Genomic DNA, 20460 nt, shown 5'->3' with positions numbered 1-20460 from the left:
TGCAGAGATGACGTTCTGTGAATTGATAGAGGTTTTTGCTACAGCTGCATCATTCCAAAGGGATATTTATATTCATCCTGAAAGTGTTTTTTTTAGACCAGTCTGAATTTTTTTTTTATTTGTTCCACAGACATATACTGATAGTTACACATCCTAACAAATCTCACATGTTTTCCCTTTACTATGACTCTAAATGTATTCAGACAGACCTTGTGGTTGCAGAAATAAACTAATTTCATCATGGGTATGCAATTCTTGAACAGATGCCTGAAAAATAAGCACAGGGCTCTAAGAGTTAACTAATTAGGAATGATAAAATCCTTCCTCCAGAGAGGTGGGGGGTATTGCTAAGTATATAGTTTAGAGATGATATTGTAAATAACTGCTGTCTGGTATTATTTACATATTATCATCCTCAGCTTTTCTGGAGGCTTGAATTTTCTTTCTGACTGTCCACCCTGTTTTCAACAGGAGTCCATCTCTACGTGCCGCTTCGCTCAGCGTGTGGCGCTCATCAAGAATGAGGCGATACTGAATGAAGAACTGGATCCTTCCCTGGTGAGACCACCAGACACTTTCACCAGTCGCTACAAACACCATTGCTCAGCCACATAATCAAGCCACAGAGGCATGACGTAATATGCTGAGTTATCATAACCAGACCTTCTTTCAGCTTCCAGACCTAAAATTATCAGCAAATGAACTGCAGTGAGGACGCGCCATCTAAATGTAACAAAGTGTAACCCACTGTGCTCTTAAATGTCCTCTTTAGGTTTCCAATATCAAATGATTTTTTCCAGAGTGACACAGTTGCTCTGGGAATAGCACTTTTAATTCTTTGAGACATTAACGTCCATCTATCTTGTGATATTTAAACTGCTTACGGGTCCTGTTTGCTTTTTCCCTCTGTCTTGTTTACATGCATCCAATTGTGTACTAGCATATTTCATCCTGATACCTTGCATCTTGTAGAGAAATCATCCAGCTGGAAAGTGATGTGTGATTTTTTTCTCTGCACTATTTGATGTAAGGCAGCACAAACTGCATGCATGTAGCCACTTGGAGCAGTTTCAGCCCATATGCTGATCTAAAGACGCTGTAGCAGTCCGCTTTCTTAAAGGTACATTAGAAAAAAGGCAATAATACATCAAAGAAAGAAAAATAAATTGTTTTCACGTCACTTAAGCCACTCACAAGTTTCACCAGCTTGACAATAATTTATTGTATTCACTCTTTCCACAATGTGTGTCTCACCTTTCCCAGGATGTAGACCTGGTAATAATTAAAAAGGCCTTTCTTTTTTTTGGTGGGGGGAAGGTAAAGTGGACTAAGTCATCACAGCCACATCCATATCCTCTGCTTCCTCTCAGACCTGCTACTGTATTACTGCTACTGTGATTTGGCTGGCCATTTGCAAACCCTGCAGAGGTATTTTTAAGAGAGTCTGCGGCTGGCCCAGTAATTGTGACAGTGTCTGGCTGCTCCCAACTGGGTCCAACACAGTTTCAGCTCCAGGCAAACCCAGAACTCTATGGGCGAACTTCTTGTCTCTGTTTTTGGATTTTTTTTCACTGTTTTCCATTTTGTTTGCTGCTCTTGTCTCTCCAACTCTGTTCCTCTGGTTTACTAAAAGAAACAAAGCAGAGCCCACAGTGTATTTTCAAAATGTAATGATGTCATTTATTGAGGTTTGGTTGTGGAAACTGATCTGAAACCTGGAGTTTATGTTCACAGTAGTGTCTGCCACAGTGGTTGAGTGATCCTATACTGTAGCCTACAGGCTACTAGATGGACTTCTGCAATGATTGAAGAGCAGGAAACCAACCAGACCAGACCAAACATTTAACAAGTCGCTCATGGACAGGGAAAGAATGAGGTGTTGAAAGTAACCTGTGATATAATGAAGTCTGCCACAGTGACTGCACCATATAAGGCTGTTAATTCCTCTGAGGGCACTAAGGTCAGCTTCACTGCTCCATTTATACCAGACTGATCCTGGTCTGCACCCATCAGATAGGTTATTTCTGCAGTCATTGGATCTTCCAACACTTCTTCACAGAATACTGCTTCACTTATTTTGTGTACTAATGTGAAGCTGGAGTGGAAATACTTACAATTAACTTGTCCTATTTATTTATTTTGAATTATGAAATTTAGATAATCTTGCTGGGCCTGACCCCAGGAGACAGAAAAAAGGAGAATAGTGAACAGAAGTAAAAAAAGAAAGTAGACAAAAAGGAGTTTCTAAAATAAATAAATAACCAAAACAGCAAACAAACAAATAAAGAAAGAAAGAACAAACATGTATCACAACAACCAAAGTACCAGAAACACACAAAGAAAAAACTAAACAAAAGTAGCTCTTAGTGTATAAACCCTCTCGACAACTGTCAGCATGCAGAGGATGAGGAACGAGGAGTGACCAGAGATGATTTTTATCATGCAATTGGGACCAAGACTAGGGTGGCCCAGAGACCCGGGCCGTCAGCAGCAATTCCAAGCCACCCCACCACGAAGATGACCCCAAACGCGCCCAGAGGGTGGCAGAGGAAGGCCCCAGCCAGAGCCCCCCCGTGGTCACGGCAGGCAGCCGCCGACCCTGCTGGGCACCGGCCATCTAGGGCAGCCAGAGTGATGGTCCCATGGCCCCAAGAGCCCAGAAGCAATTAAAATTGAGGGGCAGTAACTACACCGTGCTGGGAGCAAGGCCACATGAGCCGTCCCGCCCACCATGCACTACATGCCCCCCCCCCCAGAGTTGTTTTGTGTTGTTTTTCTTGTGTTTTGAATTAAAACTGAGAGGTGAGTCACCACAGGGTGCAGCCAAGGAGACCACTTAAATGGCCCCCTCTGCTCTACCATGCATGACGTGTATGCCTCCCAAGACCCTACATGTGTGTGTGTGTGTGTGTGTGAGAGAGAGAGAGAGAGAGATGAGGGAAGGAGAAGGGTCCAGGGATTTAAGTCCAGAAGGAAGCGAACTTCCCTTCAGAAGGTGAGCTGCTGGCAGCAGTAGGCACCCCGTTTCCTGGGAGGCCCCCCAGGGCACGACAGGCCAAGAGCAGCCGCCCCCGACAACCAGGACACACAGCTACCTCAGCCAATGAGCCGCCACCAGCCCCCACCCTCCAATAGTGATTTTAACAAATGAAACATGTCTTTACTAAAAGTCATTAACAATTTCACAAAGTGCAACATAATTTTTTTGTCTTTGTCAGACAACATCATTTTCTAAAAAGTAAATGCTAAAAAATATAATGACTGGTTTTCTGTATATCTCTTATTACACTCTGTCACACTGGAGTTGTAAAACTGGGACATATAAAACAGTAACAGTGATTGGTAAGATTGAACTGAAGCAGTGAAGTAGACTTATTTACATCAAAAGAAGCAACAATTATAGCAGAACGCAGAGGTTAGGGCGGATCGTGGCTCTAAAAGACTACAAAAAACCCAAATTCTCAACCACAGCAATGAGCTGGTTGTCTCACAGCGATGACTTCAGTTACCCTCTCTGTAATCGTTTTAACTTAACTCTGTCCCACTGGAACCTTCCTTTTTAAATTTTACTCCAGCCTGTGTTTGACTGAGCCATGGCCTGGGTTATCTGAGCAAACTCATCGTGTTTAACTTTAGATGTTTAACCTCTTCATCATGAGAGCCACCTGCACACGCGAGGAAGCACCATCTTAACATATAAGATACTAAAACCATGGGGAGAAACTTGGTTACAAAACTTGATCAAGCTTTAGCATCCAAATGAGACAATTCAAACCTCAAACAATTATATGAGCATGTCACAGAAACATGAGAACAGCTCTGTCCACTTCAGAGCTTCTGCTTATTAATTTTATTAATTCCTAGATGAATTTGAATGCTATCCTGTAGTTTTTACTTTGAAGTTTTTTGTTCTTCTGTAGTAATCTCACATGTCTCAGTTTTCCTTTGAGATCAAGATTATACACAGAGCTCTTGTAAAGATTGTTGTGAATATATATTTAATTTAATTGGGGTATGTCTTTTTGAACAGGAGGCAGAAAATGTAGGCCTCACGACGAAGGGGTTAATCAGTTTGGAAGAACTAAATAAATTGCTTTAACTTTTTCAAAGAGCCATATTATTCTGATGTAAAGCAACAGAAATCAGAGTAGAGGTGTTCTCAATGATCCTGATATGGCTCAACGACAAACATGTCCAATCCAATACTCAATATGGAGTTTAACTGCATAACTGGGTAACCCTCCTCATCTTTAAGCCTTCCTTCTTATACAAGGCAAACATCTGACTTGAAAGATCGGCTCTGATTAGCGTTTAACTGTAAATCTAACAAACTGCTTCCCACCAACCAGAGAAACATTTTCAGAAAGTGGGTGTGAAAATTCCTGCATCTAGTTGCTCTTCCTGGTCTCCTCATCCGAGCAATGAGCATGTGACAAAGCTGGGTCGTGTGGTTGTCCCATGTAATGCATAGAACACAGACCACGTGCTATCATTTTGTTGCAGAGGATAAAAACCTGCATTTAGGTGTAATGGGAAACTATGCCTCCTGTCCCCTCATAAAAACAGGCCCCATAATAGCAGCGTGTTTGTGAGAGGCACGCTGCGTAACATCATGCATATGCACTTTAAGTGTAACCTGTGGTTATACTGCAGCGCTTACTGTGGGTGGTTTTCTGCACAAGTAGATAGGATATATTTAAGTTCAAAATGCTATTTTAAAGTTAATAGTAACGTGTTTGCCAATATGACATACAAATTAAAAGATCATTTACATCTATCATAACCACAACAATCTGTTGGGCTGACATGACTTTCGCAGGCTTTTGAAGACATCATCAGTCACATGGTCTGAGTTAGTTTATATCCAGAGTGTATGGAAGCCTGCTGTGCTGCTGCGGTGCCAGTGTGGGCTTGGTGCTCTGAAATAGACTGCACAGTTCTGCTGACCAACAACTGGTGGTCAGATTTTGAGGATGCAGCTGGAAGAATTACATCAGACCACTGCTTCCAAAAAAGAGATACAGGGAGCGGCTCTGGTGAGGAATGGTCAGCCATGACTTTCACTGTTAAAACATACGATATGGGGTGGATTAGGGGCAAAATTTTTGTGAAGCTAAGTGGCACCTTACCAAAACCACACAACAGGTCTGTTTCTTCTCAGGAGCGTCTTGAGACGACAGTGTCTGACTGTCTGACTGGTTTTGGCTTTCTGCTTAGAGGTATGTCAGCTAAAAACAGTGGTGCTGGGTTAGTGTTCGATCTCTTTCTGAACTTTTACCTTTGATTAATTGTCACTGACCTCCTTTAGCATCTCTGTGTCAGGAGAATTGCAGAGACTTTGGCAAACAGTTGCTATTTTCTGAGACGGTTTTAGTCTTCCAGGCTTTTTTTTCCTCCTTTTTCTTTTTTTTTTTTAAGTGTGTGGTTAAACCCACTGCTTCTATTTAAGTGGCATTCATTCTAAAGAAAGAGTTGGTTCATGTGAAAAAAAGAACAATTGCCACTTGTGGATTAGAGTAGTGTTTGATGGATAAATTCATGCAGACTTTGTATTATAGTGGGTTTGACTTGAGTGATTTAGATTACACTGAGGCTACACTTATTAGACTTCTCATTATATAATTATATAATCAAGTTCATTTCAGATAATTGCAGTAATTTCAGCATAATAGTCATGATTCTATTAATCAACTTTAGATAAACAGCTTTGTGAATCTATTAGTCATATTCCAGCATTATTTTCCACCACTTAATCATCTTGAATGGCTCCTGTTATCTGCTGTGGACACGGCAAACCTGCCACATGTTTTTTAGAAAGTTTAAAAGACAAATTTTATACAATACCGACAGAATTAAATGCTGTGAAACTGCATAAGCTAAAAGTGTTCTAATAAAATATTAGTGTGTGACTGTAAATGGTTCGGTATTTAATATGTGTTTCCTTTAAATGGATGTAAGATTGGAGCTTTTGTAGAAGACAATTTGACTTTGTTTCTAGGTTTTTAGGTTTATAAGATGAAGAAGCCCTGTTTTTTAATCAACATCAGCAATCCCAATACGTAAGAGGCTCTGTCTGGGTCCCGTTCTCTATCCGAGTATACAGTCCTATTAATAAAGCATCATTACATAAACCACAAGATTATTTTTAGTGGTTGTCTCATCAGTTAGTCGCATCAAAACGGGCAGATTCTGTTTGACTTTGTGTGTGTCTGAAAATGTGTGTTTTGTTCATACAAGTGACCTCTCACTCAAATTTTTGTGTATTTCAGTTGATAGCACGTTTAAAAAATGAGGTCCTGTTACTGAAGGAGGAGCTGGCCATGGTGACGGGGGAGCAGAGGGACGAGCAACTGTCTGCCGAGGACATCTGGAAGTACGATACCCCTGCTGCTTTACTTCATCCTTTCAATCCTGTCTCAACATACAATAACACTAATGTGAAAAAGTCATGCTCATACTGCGTACTTCTGATCCGTCATTGTATCTCCTGCAGGAGAAAGCAGCAGTTTACAACAGGGCCCCTCAGAGGAGCAAATTTTCACCATCTAAATTCAAACATCTAAAATTTCTCCACAGATCAAATGAAAGCTATAATTATGGTCACTTTTGCTAGCATTGTTAACTTTGCTAATATTTTCTCAGTCAAATGATGTGTGATCAGCTGTGGCTCAATATTCTGCTGGTCCAATCTCAATATACCAATGGTGAGACCCAGAAAACCAGGAAAGTACTAAAAGTTTTAAAAATAGAGAATTTTACTGGAACCTCCTGCCATAGGATCATGATGTCTGTAGGTGTGTAGTGTACAGGACTGTGTCGGGTGCTGTAACAGTTGAGAGGAGCACAAAGAGTCTTTTTTATGACTAATTTGTTGTTGAACTGGTCAAACTTGCAGATGCTTGAGCAAATAACCTTGTGATTCACAAGTAGTTGGGGTTTACCTAAATTGCCTACATTACGTATGCTGATAGCCATCAGCAATAGCTCTGAATTGAGCCCTCAATCACTGAAGTTAAACCAGCTCCAACTGAGTGGTGCAGAGACTCAGTCAGTCAGGGCCTGAGATCAGGCCAGAGGTTTCATCCAAGACCTGGCAGGTTTCCCTTCAGTGCTGATGTGTTTCCCTTTGCCTTGGCCCCCATGGTTTGCCTTTTTATTATTTCCTCTCAACTGGGTGATTATCCCCGATTTCCCCCGTTTGTGGTCCAACTTACTCTGGGAACCTTTAATGATGTCTGTTGTGACCACATTCAGTGACCATGCTGACTTTTTTGTTTCTGTTTCTTCTTCATTTTATGCCTTGACTCATCCCATGTGCTGATTGATTGCACATTATCATGGCTTACTTGTTCCAAATGTGCATAAATCCTCAAGCATGCTGCATTTTTCTTTCCATGAGACTATTAAGCAGTTTATTTGTTCTCTCTCATGCTATAGAAGCTAGTATATGATTAAATACATTTTTTTTTTTACTTGCAGTGTTAATTGTCTACAATTGCTTGATAAAAGATGACGTCATGCTTAGAGTGATGTTTTGGAAACTGTCAGATGCTTGTGTTTCATTCTCATGCAAAATGTTGTACATGACATCAAAGTTCTCCCAAACCAAACTTTGTTTCCCAAAAACCATTGATGTCTCACAGGACCCTGAAACAAGACCACCACATTTGTTTTAAGTCCTCCATCATGTAAACCTTGCATGTTTCTATGTTGACCGTGTAACAGAAGATTAAAAAAAACCACACTTTTTGGGCCTACAGTGGTTACAGACCTCCAGACCTCTGGAAGGTTGCCTACTGGTCTTTTCCAGTGGCAGCTCCGTATCTCAGGAACCAGTGTTTGGGTAATCATTAAGACATAGTTTATCAACAAGCCAGCCCAGTAGAGCTGGAACACGCATTCCATTAAATAGTTTTCTTTGACTAGACTCATATTTTAAACTCCTCAGATATAGCTCTTAACTGTTTGAGGGCCTTTTTGAGCACATGTGATGGGTGATGACAACGTCATTTATAAGTCTTTGTGTATTTTCATGTCTGTGTTTTTTAGATTGGAAGAACTTGTCAAGGCTTTCCTGAAGGACCCTGATCCAAATGTGACACTGTCTCTGGGACCAGACATGAGAAAAATCCAGCACTGTTTCTCCCTGCTGAAGGTAGATTAATCTGTCATCACTGAATCATCTTATTCTCACAGACTGCTGCTATAACTGATGATTAATATGATTTTACCTCAGAGCTGTTTGGAAGTTTCGTGCATCCCACTTCTGCAGCCTGACTGTGTTGTCTATACACTTTGTGTTTTGCAGTCATCTGGCATCTAATTAGGCATTAGGTGTAATGACACATCATCCATAATGCAAGTGTTTGATCCAGGGCTTCTCAAGAATATGCAGGGAAGCTAAAAAAAATCTATGCCTCTTTAAAAGCTGAGAAAATCCATTTGGATCTGTGAGCTTTACTTGTCATTTTCTGGCATTTATAAACTAAGAACTGAATTAATGTTACAACTAAATTTATAAACTTAAAACTAACTTAATGAAAAAGACAGTGATGATAGTTGTGTATTTTAAAGCACAAATCATAGTAAAACCAAGGTATTAAAGCCGTGATGCTTTTGATTAAATGGGTAGTTTTTGGATTCTCTTTTATTGTATGTAATTGTTAAAGGGTCTGGACATAGTTTTGCAGAAAAACATAATTTCTTAAAAATTTTGTTTTAGCAGCATGTCAGATTAATAATAGTTTCTCAAACAGCAGCCGGTTCTTTAGTGCTGTTAATAACCCGAAGGAAAACAGTGCCGTGCTCACCCTGCTCCTGGGTTCATGGTGTGGTTGGAGTTGAAGCATCCACCAGATGCAGCTCCAGATCCTACTTGATGTCTGTTTATATCTTCTTTACTTTGTTATGATCCACAAGCTCTATCTCCTGTTCAGTTTACATTCCAGCAAGCATCACCCCAGTCACACTCAAGTGATCCAGCAGGACTTAGTCTGGTTTTAATTTGATTGCTTTGTTCTTTGTTCTCAATGCTGACTTGCTCTTGCTCTTCTGTGCTCAGCGCCCAGCGAGTCCTTTTTTCAGGGTGAAGTTCAAGTACCAGAATGCCAGAATCTTATTGAGGATTCTTAGCTTCAATGTGAAGTGTAACCTCAGTAATAAATTACATCAGTTAGCTTCCAAACACAGTATATTTTTCCTTTAGGATAAGCCTCAGGCTCCATCTTTTACAATATCAATCACAGTATTTGTTCTCATCAGCAGTTAGTTTGGATAAAAAAATAAATTAAAGCAACTTTTCTGTTTCTTTTTTGTTTTCCTTAGATGATCATTTTGGAAAAAGAAGGTGGAAGAAATGGGCACAGTGATCAGAGAGAGTCACCAGCAGTGAAGGAAGAGGCCATTCAGCTCAACCCCGTCAGTGCAGCAGAAGAAGCCAAATTAAAGGAGATGCTCAGGCAACGGGATAATGAGATCAGTATCCTTTGGCATTTTCCTTCGTGTGACTGCATTTTAGGATGCATTCATTTTATGGGTAAACATATTCTTAAGGATTCAATTAGAAGACAATATGCATGATGTCCTGTACTAATGAGTTTCCCACTCACTAGCATGCCATCAGTCTACATAGTAAAGATGTAGATCATTGCTGCAATTGTTCTTTCGCTCCTCTTCTTAGTCTTAGTTTTGTTTTTTTAAGTGGAAATTGACCCAGACACATGCAATCTGTACAGTTGCAAAAATGTGGACCATTGCTGGGTGATCAAGAAAAACAGCCATGTATCCAAGCAAGATTTTCACTGTTGTTGGGATGGATGGTGAAGCTGTAAAGTTTCCGTTAAAAGTTTTGAATTCTTACACTAAAGTTTTAATTCCTTTGACTGTTGGCACAAAAGGAAATGATGTATAGAGATATTACATTCCAGCTCAGGAAGCAATAGACTGGAAAATTAGGAAAATAAATAGTGTAGTTTCACTTGGATAAAGGTTTTTTTCTGTATCCTGCCTTATGATTTAACCACACTCACTGTCATTAGTAAAATCGACATCATAAGAGGGGTCTTTTGGGGAACCTTGGCTGTGTTATTGCACACTTGGATTACTATACTGCTTTACACACATAAATAAGGAAATATAAGTAGTCTTGCATTTCTTATCCATGCTCCACAAAAACACATGGAAGCTTGTTTTAGTATGTATGCTAACATATATCTTCATGTAACAGCTGCTGTTAGTGATACATACTACTACTCCTAATTATAGTATTTGTGTTTGAATGTGATATTTCTAATGGCTTTATGAGATTATTTTCCACTCAGCCCCTCTCACTGTGGCTTGTCATGAAATCACAGCAAATTAGATGGAAAATTGAGATACGTTCTTGATTATTTCACCAGCAAGACCTCAGCTGTCCAAAATAAATAACATATTATCGTGCAGATATTTCACCAAAGTATTTCTTGGACCAAATCTATGAAATGTGAGTTCCTCGCTCCTTTTCCCTTTTAAACTGTCCTACCCATGTTTTCACATGATGCAAATGGAAATGCCAAGATTGCCATTGTGCATGTTAAAAGAGCTTATTTTAATCAGGAATGCACAGACGCTACTGACCACGTTGCCGTTATGTTGTTTCACTATGAAGTTTATATGTATAGTTGCAGCAGCCTAAACTGTCAGTCCTTCAGTCAGGGTGGTCTGTCTGTCGTATGTAACATCATAGCCTGGGATGACCAAGCCTTGACATCATTTCCAGCCACATTTCTTAAACCATGTCATTCTGCCTTGTATTCATCAGCTCATTGCCGTGCTGTCAATGTCTACATGAGCGTTTCACATCCTCAGTGTAACTCTGCTGGGTTCAGTTCCCACACCGACACTGAGTCCTCAACGGGTTGATTACAGGAAAGTTGCCCGTAAAACAAAAATGGGGTGTTCCTAACCACTACCCCTGCGTGTTTCCAAGCACGATTGACTCTGCATGGGGGTTAGAGCAGCTGGGAATGCTTATCCAACTCTGCCAGTGGGATGATGCATCAACTAATAACACGATGATGGAGAAACAAAGAGAACCAGCAAACACTGCAGAGCTTTAGAGGTAGCACAACACACACTTGAGTAAATGCCAGACAGCACAGATTTAGTCACTGTAGTAAAATATACTGTTGGTTTCTACAATGCCAGCTGTGAAGATATCCATCTTATCTCTGCATGTAAAGCCGCAGACATTTAACCTCATTTGATTTTTTCACCCATTGTTTACTGAAACTTGACTTTGGAAGGTTTAAGCCTCCAACTGCTCATACATGGTTAGATTGTTCCTTTTTCCATTCTCACCCATTTTTCTTGATTTTAAACCTTGATCCCATACAACTGGTAATATATTACTCATTAGTAGTTCACTATGCAAATAACAACACTTACTGCAAGCATTCAACTCCAAATATTATACAGTAAAAACAAGTATAGCATTCAGTATTTAAGCTAGCTACTCAGACAAATGCCAGGTTATATAAAAAATAAGTGGCCAGAAGCATAAAATATTGTGATGAATTCAGTAGTGTGAGGACATAAACTGCTCCTCAGTCTGCAGACACTTTTATCTTAGTTGCAAATGACAGCAGAGTGAACAGGCTGCAGCTAAGTGAGTTTTTTCTTCTGGTATCCTTTGGGCTCAGTGCAACTCACCTCACTGATGTTTCTGATGCGCTGTAGATGCTAGTTTGTGATGATTATAGTTAAAATGCTTTCTATTGGTTCTTTGTAGACATACAAGAAGTGCTCAGAAGTTAACCATCTTAAAGTTTATTTGGAGGCTCAAAGATTTCTCCCATTTCTAAAGCAAAATTTAGAATTAAAATGACCATGACCAAGTTATCTGTAATACAAGCTCCCAGGAACATAAAGCTGTTCACTTGCCTCACCTTAGCTCAGCTGATGCAGACATAGGTTTACAATTATCCTTTTAATAAAAAAAAATACACAATAATGACTGCAAAAATGCAGATTTCTTACAAATATGAATTCCTTATTGTTGTTTTTATTCCAACAAATGAGGACTGTGTCAACTGCAAATTTCATAAAAAACTTTTCAGGCCCTGCAGCTTTGCTTTTACTCACTCTCAGCAGGACTTTAAAATTATTCTTGATTCATGCAGCTGTGTACAGGATTTAAGGTTTACTTAGAAAGTTTGTGGGTACCACAGGAGAAAAAGCAAGCCACTGGATTTTACAGCTGAGGTGGAACATGAGGGAGGAAGATTGAGTTGGAGCAGTGTTCTGGGGATGAGTGGAAAACCTCCATTTTCATGAAGGAAAGATGAACTGCAGTATTCCCAACGGGCACATCATTCATTTTTATCTTCTCTTAGTGCACATGTGTTGATTGTATCCAAAAAAGATTTGGCTTGTGGAAATGATAATGTACAGCATTTTCAGGCAGCATGTTTAATGGCATTCGTAGCATTCTCAAAACACCTCCTGCTATTGTTCAGTTTTACATTCAGGAGTTACTTCTACGTGGTCCAGAAATACAATAAAATTTACTGCTCAGATTTTCTCCCCAAATGTATAAGGAGAAGAAATCTCTGGATGTGCTTTGGCTCTCCAAGTGATACAAATTGCAGTTATCCAGTGAACTATTTGGACATTCTGCAGATGGATTGGCTTAAAATTTGTCAAAGAGATTTTTTTCCCCAGACAATGCATGCTTTCACACAGCTCTGCCAACAAATTAAGATTTGATGATTTACTTTCATGCAGAAAATCCAGACAGCTGGGAAAGCATCTATGCTTTATGTGGTTCTTTGGTGGTATTTAAAGAAAACTAAACTGATTAAGTAGCTTCTAACAAGGTTATTCTATTTGTTTTACAACCTTTACTGATAGGTGTGATGTAACAGTAAATAACAGTGATAATCACAGCAGATTTTACCACAAAGAAAACTAAATTTGAAAATTGAAAAGAATAAAGGAGTGTGGGTGAATAGTTGCACAGGAGAATCTTTATTTCTAACACCATTAAAAAAGCAAAACTTCATCTACTTTGACTTCTGTCTGAAGTTATGAAGTTAAAAGACAAACAGCTGCACCAACACAAGCAGCAACAGTCTACATCTCAGTCTGTCCACAAATCTACGACAAACATACACATGGATGGCGCCCAAAGGCAGCACCAATGTATTAGCATGTTTAAGTCCTAATGCAGCCGGTCTGTAATGAGATATGCCATCATGAAAACTGATATTTTGCACTTTTAAGACATAGGTTCATGGACGTTGTTATGAAGGAACCATTCATGTTTTTGTCACATTTAATGACAATCTGGACACAGATTTGTTGAATCCAGTTGTTTTGACTTGCTTTCCTTGAGCTTAGAATTGTATTCCTGCATCTTAACAGTAAGCAAACAAGTTTTTAGTGAAATGTTTAATCTTACACAGTGTAGTAGGTTGAAATTGGAGCAATGTGTGGCACATTTGCCCCGCAGCTACTTTTCTTCATTTCCTGTGATGTCATTGGACAGTTTAACAGAGACAGGCGAGACAGATGAGAAGAGCACATCACGAGTGAGTCTGACCACAGAATTTTTGAGCACATGGCATGAGAAGCAGCCCACAGATGTCACGTGCAACCCTCTGTAGAAATTTTCATCCGTCACTTGAGTTCTGTGGACACCATGAAGGAAGATATCAGATTCCAGAGATCACGATAATGGAAAAACCTGGTGAACCGCAGTCTGAAGTTATGACCTTAATGAAACAATGACACATGTTCTTTAGGAAAAGTCCTATTTTTCTGTATCTCTTGGCTTCTGTAGGTTATTTGGAATTGTGTCTGGTTTAGATTGTTGGCCGTTTTAAGACTGAATGGTTGTTTGTTTAGTTGGAAGTTGTATTCATAGATGTTGACTGTATGTTATTGTCCCACTGACATCCCCTTTGCATTGGCTGACAGGGACATAAATGAATGTCTAAAGCTCCTTCAGAAATGCACCTAATGATGATTTAATGATTTATTCTTGCACAGGTGATAAATACAAACATCAAACTTAAAGTTTGGGCATGTGTCTTTTACAAACATACGCATTACTGTAAAAACTTTAACACTAAGGAGCTTTTATTTCTTTCTGTTAACATGTTGCAAGCAATCTCAGTAGAAAGAAAGCTGCCTCGGTTAGCAATGTCTTCCTCTCACACCATTAGAGGAAACAGCAGTGAGCTCCTGTTGTACAATAAACCCCAAGCAGGCATCACTTTGATCATCAAATTTGATTCAAAATGTGCTGCTGCATTATTATTAGATAATAATTGAGGCCAGCTGAACAAAGTCTACGTCATGGAGCTGATCTTATAATAAATAAATAATGCTGTGGAGTTGGAGGCAGAGGAGACTCATAAAGTAATGCATAGAAACATTTCATCTGGAAAGAGAAATGTGTGCATGCCAGTAAAATTGTCAACAGGATCTAAGCTGAAGGTTTTTGTGTTTCATCTCCTTCTTGCATCTTTTCAGTTATTCTCCACCATATTTCCTGACACATCTACACTTAGACTCCAGCAGATTAGCACGTGTGTTAATGCAAGCCCACAAGTGGGAAAAGATTTTGTGGAATCTTGGCAGAATCTCTGCAGCTCTTCTGGCTCCTCTTTTCTCCCCTGATTCATCCCAGACCATGACACCTTCCCAAACCTCTGAGGTCAGATGCTGAACACATGTCAGCACTCATGTCAGCACAGTGATTTGTGGATTCTACCCTCTAGATATTGTGAATACTGAGCTTTGTCTAAAGAGAGTGGAGTTCAAAATAAACTGTTGGGAATATCTTTATATCTGGAAAAGCATCTCTAGACCTGTCTTTTAGGTTATCACTTCTCTTTGTGCATGAAGATCTAACCACCCACATTTCTTGAAATGTGATTCTTTAATATGTATCTGCTTTTAATGTGTTTGGGAAACTACAATCTTTAACTTGATGCTGCAGGTATTCTCGTGAAGATACTGAAGAAGGAGAAAAAAAGAGCAGATGATGCTGCTGCTCAGATTGCTAACATCACCAATATCCCAAACCTGTCCTCCCATAGAGCCTTGAGCATGTCCACAGTGTCACAGTTGAGGGAAGTAAATGGTGTCATTCTTCCAGCAGATCATGGCGGACAAATGTTCACAATGCCACAGTTGAAAGAAGAAAATATGGACACCTTCCCTTCAAACCATGGAGGAAGAGTTTCCACCGTAGCACAGGTTAGAGAAGGAAATGCTGACATCTTTTTAGCAGACTGTGGAGGTCGAGCATTCACTTCACCACAATTAGGCGAGGGAAATGTGGACCACAGAGGACAAGCGCCAACAATGCCACAGTTAAGAGAAGAAAGTTCTGACACCCTTCCAGCAGACCACGTAGGACGAGCTCTACAATGTATAAGAAGAGGTATTTCCACATTCTCTTTATTTTTTCTACAGACAGAATAAATGTTCATAATGAAACAACATTGAAAATCCTTCTGATGAAGACATTTCAGGTACTGGTACTTTCTAAAGACCTGATAAAACCAAACAACAAATAATATAGTTGAGAAAGAACAAGTGTGATATCCAGCCAGATAGTTGAGACTCGGATATCAGTTTGAACCTGTTCCCTGTTAGTAAACAGTAGAAGTGGCTCATAGCCCATGGGAACTAATAGAACTGTGTGAATTAAATGGAAATTTCACAGATGTTTACTCTGTGAAATGTGACCATCAGCTTTTCTGGGCTGAAAGGAGAGATCATTTCTTGATAAATTGGGTGCAAAGCCTGCAGACAGGTGATCTCTCTCAGATGGAATGTGGGCAGCTTTTTGCGGTCATGCAGATTCTCCGTGATCCCACTGTGGGTGCCTTTGGGTTATTACCAGTTCATGATTTCTGGATTTTACTGACTGGTGTAAGGTCTGACATCATATGACATTTATTTCTACACAATGTCATCAGTGGGATTGCATGTATTTGGAAGTTTTCTGTGTAGCATTGTTCAACTGGTCCAATCTGATCATGTCAGCAATGCAGCATTAGACGGTACAGTATATTAAACCTGTAATTTGTTGCTGATGAAAAGCTGATGAGTTTAAAACCTGTAATGGTTACTGGAACATGAAGCAGAGACCAGGAGCCAAGAGTGTTGAGGTAAACAAGAGAGGCATGATTCAGGCCTGATGGGGATTTGCAAACCGGGACCTACAACATGTGGAAATTCATTTTTTGGTTAGAGGCAGCATCTCCTTATAATAGGACAAATAACTATCAATGCCTCATTTGTTCACTGACATCAGTAACATATACCTAATTTATTATGATCTAATTAACTATCATCCTGGTCAGTCATCAGTTCCAGCAGATTCGATGAGCTTCCTCAAGTTTTGGCTTTACCAATAGATTGTGATCTCTGAACTTAATGATGACCTGAAATAGACAGCAGCTTAATTTTGATTGTCATTATCCATCTTTTTAAGAATAAATTTAATTTAAATGTAACAAGATTGCAAAAGTTATTAACAGTCAAGACAGTCTAGCTTTTATTCCCCAAATCAGAGGCAGCATTTATTTGGCTTTTATATTCAACTTTGGCTAAGTGGAGCTTTAAGTGTGATGATAAACCTGAGTCCTTTAAAGAGTTTGGTTTTAGCCATCAGGCACAGGGGTACGAGCCAGAAACTCATCAAACTGTGATCCTGTCTGTCCTAACCACAGCTCTTATCCACTTTGACATTTCTGTGTAATAGTGCCCAGTATGCTAATAAAGTCTGCAAAGCAGGGTCTCTGAAAGAAGTCTGTTAAAAAATAAACACATGTTTCAACTCTGTCCATTTGAGATTAGTGAGCAAATCACTCACATGGACGGGACAGAAAGCAGCACTGTGAGAGATGCCTGTAAAACAGTGGTTTATAGGATCACTGATAAATGATGTGCCATATGCATTAGTCAGTGAGAAAGGTATGTGATCCAGTATGAGGCTAATGTTATCATCTGGGTCATCCAGGAGAGGATTTTCTTTCTTTTTCTTGCTTTTCTTACTTCAATTCCCCTTATCATTCTTTCTTTATTGTATTTTTCTTTCTTTCTTTCTCACATCATCCACCTAAACACTGTGGTACTGCTGTCTATGGGTTATTTGATGTATAAGCTTGAATAAGATCAGAGCTTTCTGTTTGCATATTTATTATTATAAGTTTTAACAGATTTTTTCTAGAAAAACATTTTTTGAATTCTTCGTTCTTTTTAGAGTGGGCTTGCTTTCCACAGATACCATCAGATTGGATCAGATGGGTGTCGGGAGTTTGGGTAAACACCTGAAACTCATTGTTGAGTTCTTTGAGCTCTTTCTGGTCAGTTTTTTTGTGAGGCCCACTGTTGTCCTGCTGCTGTAGGAGGGGTGCTGTTGTTATATGTTGTTATACTCATTTCAAGAGCAGATGACTCCAGTATTGGCTTCATTACATTGGCTTCTTATTCATTTTAGGGTCAATTTTAAGGTTCTGTTATTTGGTTTTAGGTCTCTAAATGGTCTTGCACCAGCATACTTGTCCGACTTGCTGCACCCCAACACCCCTTCTTGTTCCCTCCGCTCAGCTGACCAGATGTTGGTAGTGTTTCCAAAATCACAAAACAAAATGAGAGGTGATCGAGCTTTTTCTGTTGTGGCCCCAAAGCTCAGGAATGAGCTTCCTTTACATATATAACGAGCTCCCTCAGTATATTTTTTTAAATCTACTTTGAAAACACACTTTTATTCTTTGGCTTTGAACAGTGTGAGTTTAAATGGTAAATGGACTTGTACTTACATAGCGCGTTTCCAGTCAGATTGACCACTCAAAGTGCTTTACACTACATATCATATTCATCCATTCATACACACACACTCATACCCCGATAGGCACATCAGGAGGCAACGTGGGGTTGGGTGTCTTGCCCAGTTCCCGGCCCCGAAGTGTCCTTGCCCAAGGACACTTTGACATGTAGTCAAGAAAAGCCTGGAGTCGGTCCACCGACCTTTCCTGTTGGAAGATGACTGCTCTTTCTCCTGAGCTACAGCTGCTCACAGCTTTTATTGATTGCATTGTTTCTTAGTGTTTTTGGTTGTTTAATTATTTCTGTTCTGTGTTTTACTTGTGCAGCACTTTGGTTGCTATATAAATAAATGTGGTATGGTATGGTATGGTTTCAGCTTTATTTGCATAGCGCCAATTCATAACAAAGTCATCCTAGGTCACTTTTTTTCTTTTTTTTTTTTTTTTTTAACTTGTCCTGTCCAGCATCATAGCAAGCACAATGATAATCTGGTTGCTGTATCGTGCTGAACAAATTTGCTCTGCCAAGGGGAGGCCTATGGGTAAGGCTGCTCTTGATAATCTGATTCATTTATTTATTTATTTACTTTGAATCACGGAATCTATGTAATCTTGCTGGACCTGACCGGAGGGGACAGAAAAAGATGGAAAATAGCAAAAAGAGCAAAAGGGAAAGAAGAAAGGAGACAAAAAGATCACAGACAGAAGGCAACGACCCTTCAATCAGCACCATCACCAAACAACAAACTGTTACACCTGTACATGAACACACCAGAAAATTTCCTACAACTTTTACAAAAGCAGAAACACACACACACAGAAAAAACAGAGCTGCCAGTCATTAAGAGTTTTTAAATAATATAACCAAATCAGAAAGACATAACAGCGACCAGATACTAACTCACAGGAAAAATACAAAAAATAAATTTAATAATTATCGCTTAGTATTAAAACCCACTGGACAACTCAGTGACTGTGTCAGCATGCAGAGCATGAGAAACAAGGAGTGATCAGTGATGAAGAGCGGTGAGTGAGATCATGCAAATGCGACCTCGCCTCCACGGAGGCCAGAGGCAGACCAGGGCCTGGGCCGGGCCCTCAGCAGCAGACCCGGAGCACCAACCCAAGCCACCCCACCACAAAGACGACTCCAGCCCCACCCGAAGGGCGGCAGAGGAGAGCCCCAGCAAGAGCCCCCCACGGTCGCGGGGCACAGGCCCCAGTGGGCCAAGATCAGCAGCCGCCGGCCTCGCCAGGGACCGGCCACCCAGGGCAGCCCAAGCGAAGGGCCCAGGGCCCCAGGAGCCCAGAGGCGGCCGCCCCACCCCCCAAAGGCAGAGGGCCCGCAACATGCCTAAGAGGACCAGGCCCCCCCAGACAGCCACCCGGCGTAGGCCAGCACACACCCCGATGTTCCAGCTGCACACCCCGGGAACCAGGGTGCTATCAGCCCCCTCCCCCCACTCCCCACCTACTTCAACCTGCAATCTAAGGTCACTTTACAAACACACAATAATCTGTTCAAGTCAACTGATTGATACAAGCCAATACATAATAAATAATAGCCTAAGGAAAACCAACAAATTACACTGAATCTTGACTTCTTTTAAATCCCCCATTATGAGCATACACAGTACGGCAGATGACAGTGGAAAGAAAAAAACTCTTTTAACAGGAAGGAAAACCTCCGGTAGAACCCGGCTCAGGGAGGGCAGCCATCTGCCTCGACTGGTTGAGGTGGAGAGGACAGGAAAGAGACAACAGGCACAGCAACTTTTAACCAGAGAGAGCTGCTGAGAGAGGAGAAATACAAGTTTATGATGCCAATACTGTCATAAGCTTCTACATGAAAAATAAAGAGCAGAAAGGCAAAAAGCAAAGAAGGTTCTCAGTGCATCATGGGATGTCTCAGCAGTTATATGGGACATGTAAGAACCAGCTGAAGGAGGGAAATATTGCATTTAGTTCTGGTGATGGGACACAGTACAATGCTGCCCGGACCAATCTGAAGAGAGGCACCTGTGAGGCTAAAGAAGCGTTCAGGAGAAGGAAAGAGGACCATCCTCGCAGGAGCACCGGACAGATGTGTTGTGGGGTTCACCACATCACCAGCTGAACTTTTGCTTTGCCTGTTTTAAGATGGAGACCACAGCCATTACATCACTTCTGCTTGTTGACTGCAACTGTTCAGGAGTGTGAGGTGAGGTGCACGCTGAGAGCGGTCAACTCATGGTTTCTCTTTATGGGTTTTAGCTCGGCTTTTAACACCGTCCTCCTCCTTAGACTGGCGTCCAAACTGGCAGACCTGGGACTTTCAATTTCCATCTACATCTGGATTCTGAACTTCCTGTCAGGCAGTTTTCCTTAAGTCCCGCCTGTGTTTTTGTAATGCTGTACTTTAGGTTGTCCTGCTGAAATGTAAACTTTGTCCAAGTCTGAGATCCTGTGGAGTCTGAAAGAGGTTTTCACCTGGGGTTGCTTGTTAATCCTGACTGAGAAACATCCTTATATGGTCAGTTATAGAGGCTGTTTTGTGGATGTTTACCTGTCAGACTGAGGCTCTTTTATACCTGATCGCTTTGATTGACAGCCAGATCTAGAACACCTGTTAGTGTTTCCAAGCTTCCTCCATTTT

General features: G+C 40.5%; 1 protein-coding gene across 3 annotated transcripts in view; it reads left to right on the top strand.

The window, feature by feature from the left end:
- Window positions 1-20460, top strand: part of kif6 (kinesin family member 6) — a 66562-nt gene that overhangs the window by 19957 nt on the left and 26145 nt on the right. For all 3 annotated transcript variants that reach the window (XM_041972689.1, XM_041972688.1, XM_041972687.1), the window contains exons 9-13: window positions 472-558; window positions 6270-6373; window positions 8050-8155; window positions 9325-9478; window positions 14984-15430. In XM_041972689.1, the coding sequence (XP_041828623.1) occupies window positions 472-558; window positions 6270-6373; window positions 8050-8155; window positions 9325-9478; window positions 14984-15430 (898 nt within the window). The remainder of the gene's footprint in view (window positions 1-471; window positions 559-6269; window positions 6374-8049; window positions 8156-9324; window positions 9479-14983; window positions 15431-20460) is intronic.

Source organism: Melanotaenia boesemani, chromosome 20 (genome assembly GCF_017639745.1).
Source record: "Melanotaenia boesemani isolate fMelBoe1 chromosome 20, fMelBoe1.pri, whole genome shotgun sequence".
NCBI classification, from domain to species: domain Eukaryota; kingdom Metazoa; phylum Chordata; class Actinopteri; order Atheriniformes; family Melanotaeniidae; genus Melanotaenia; species Melanotaenia boesemani.
The sequence above is the reverse complement of the archived record's forward strand: the minus strand, read 5'-3'. Positions and strand labels throughout refer to the sequence as shown.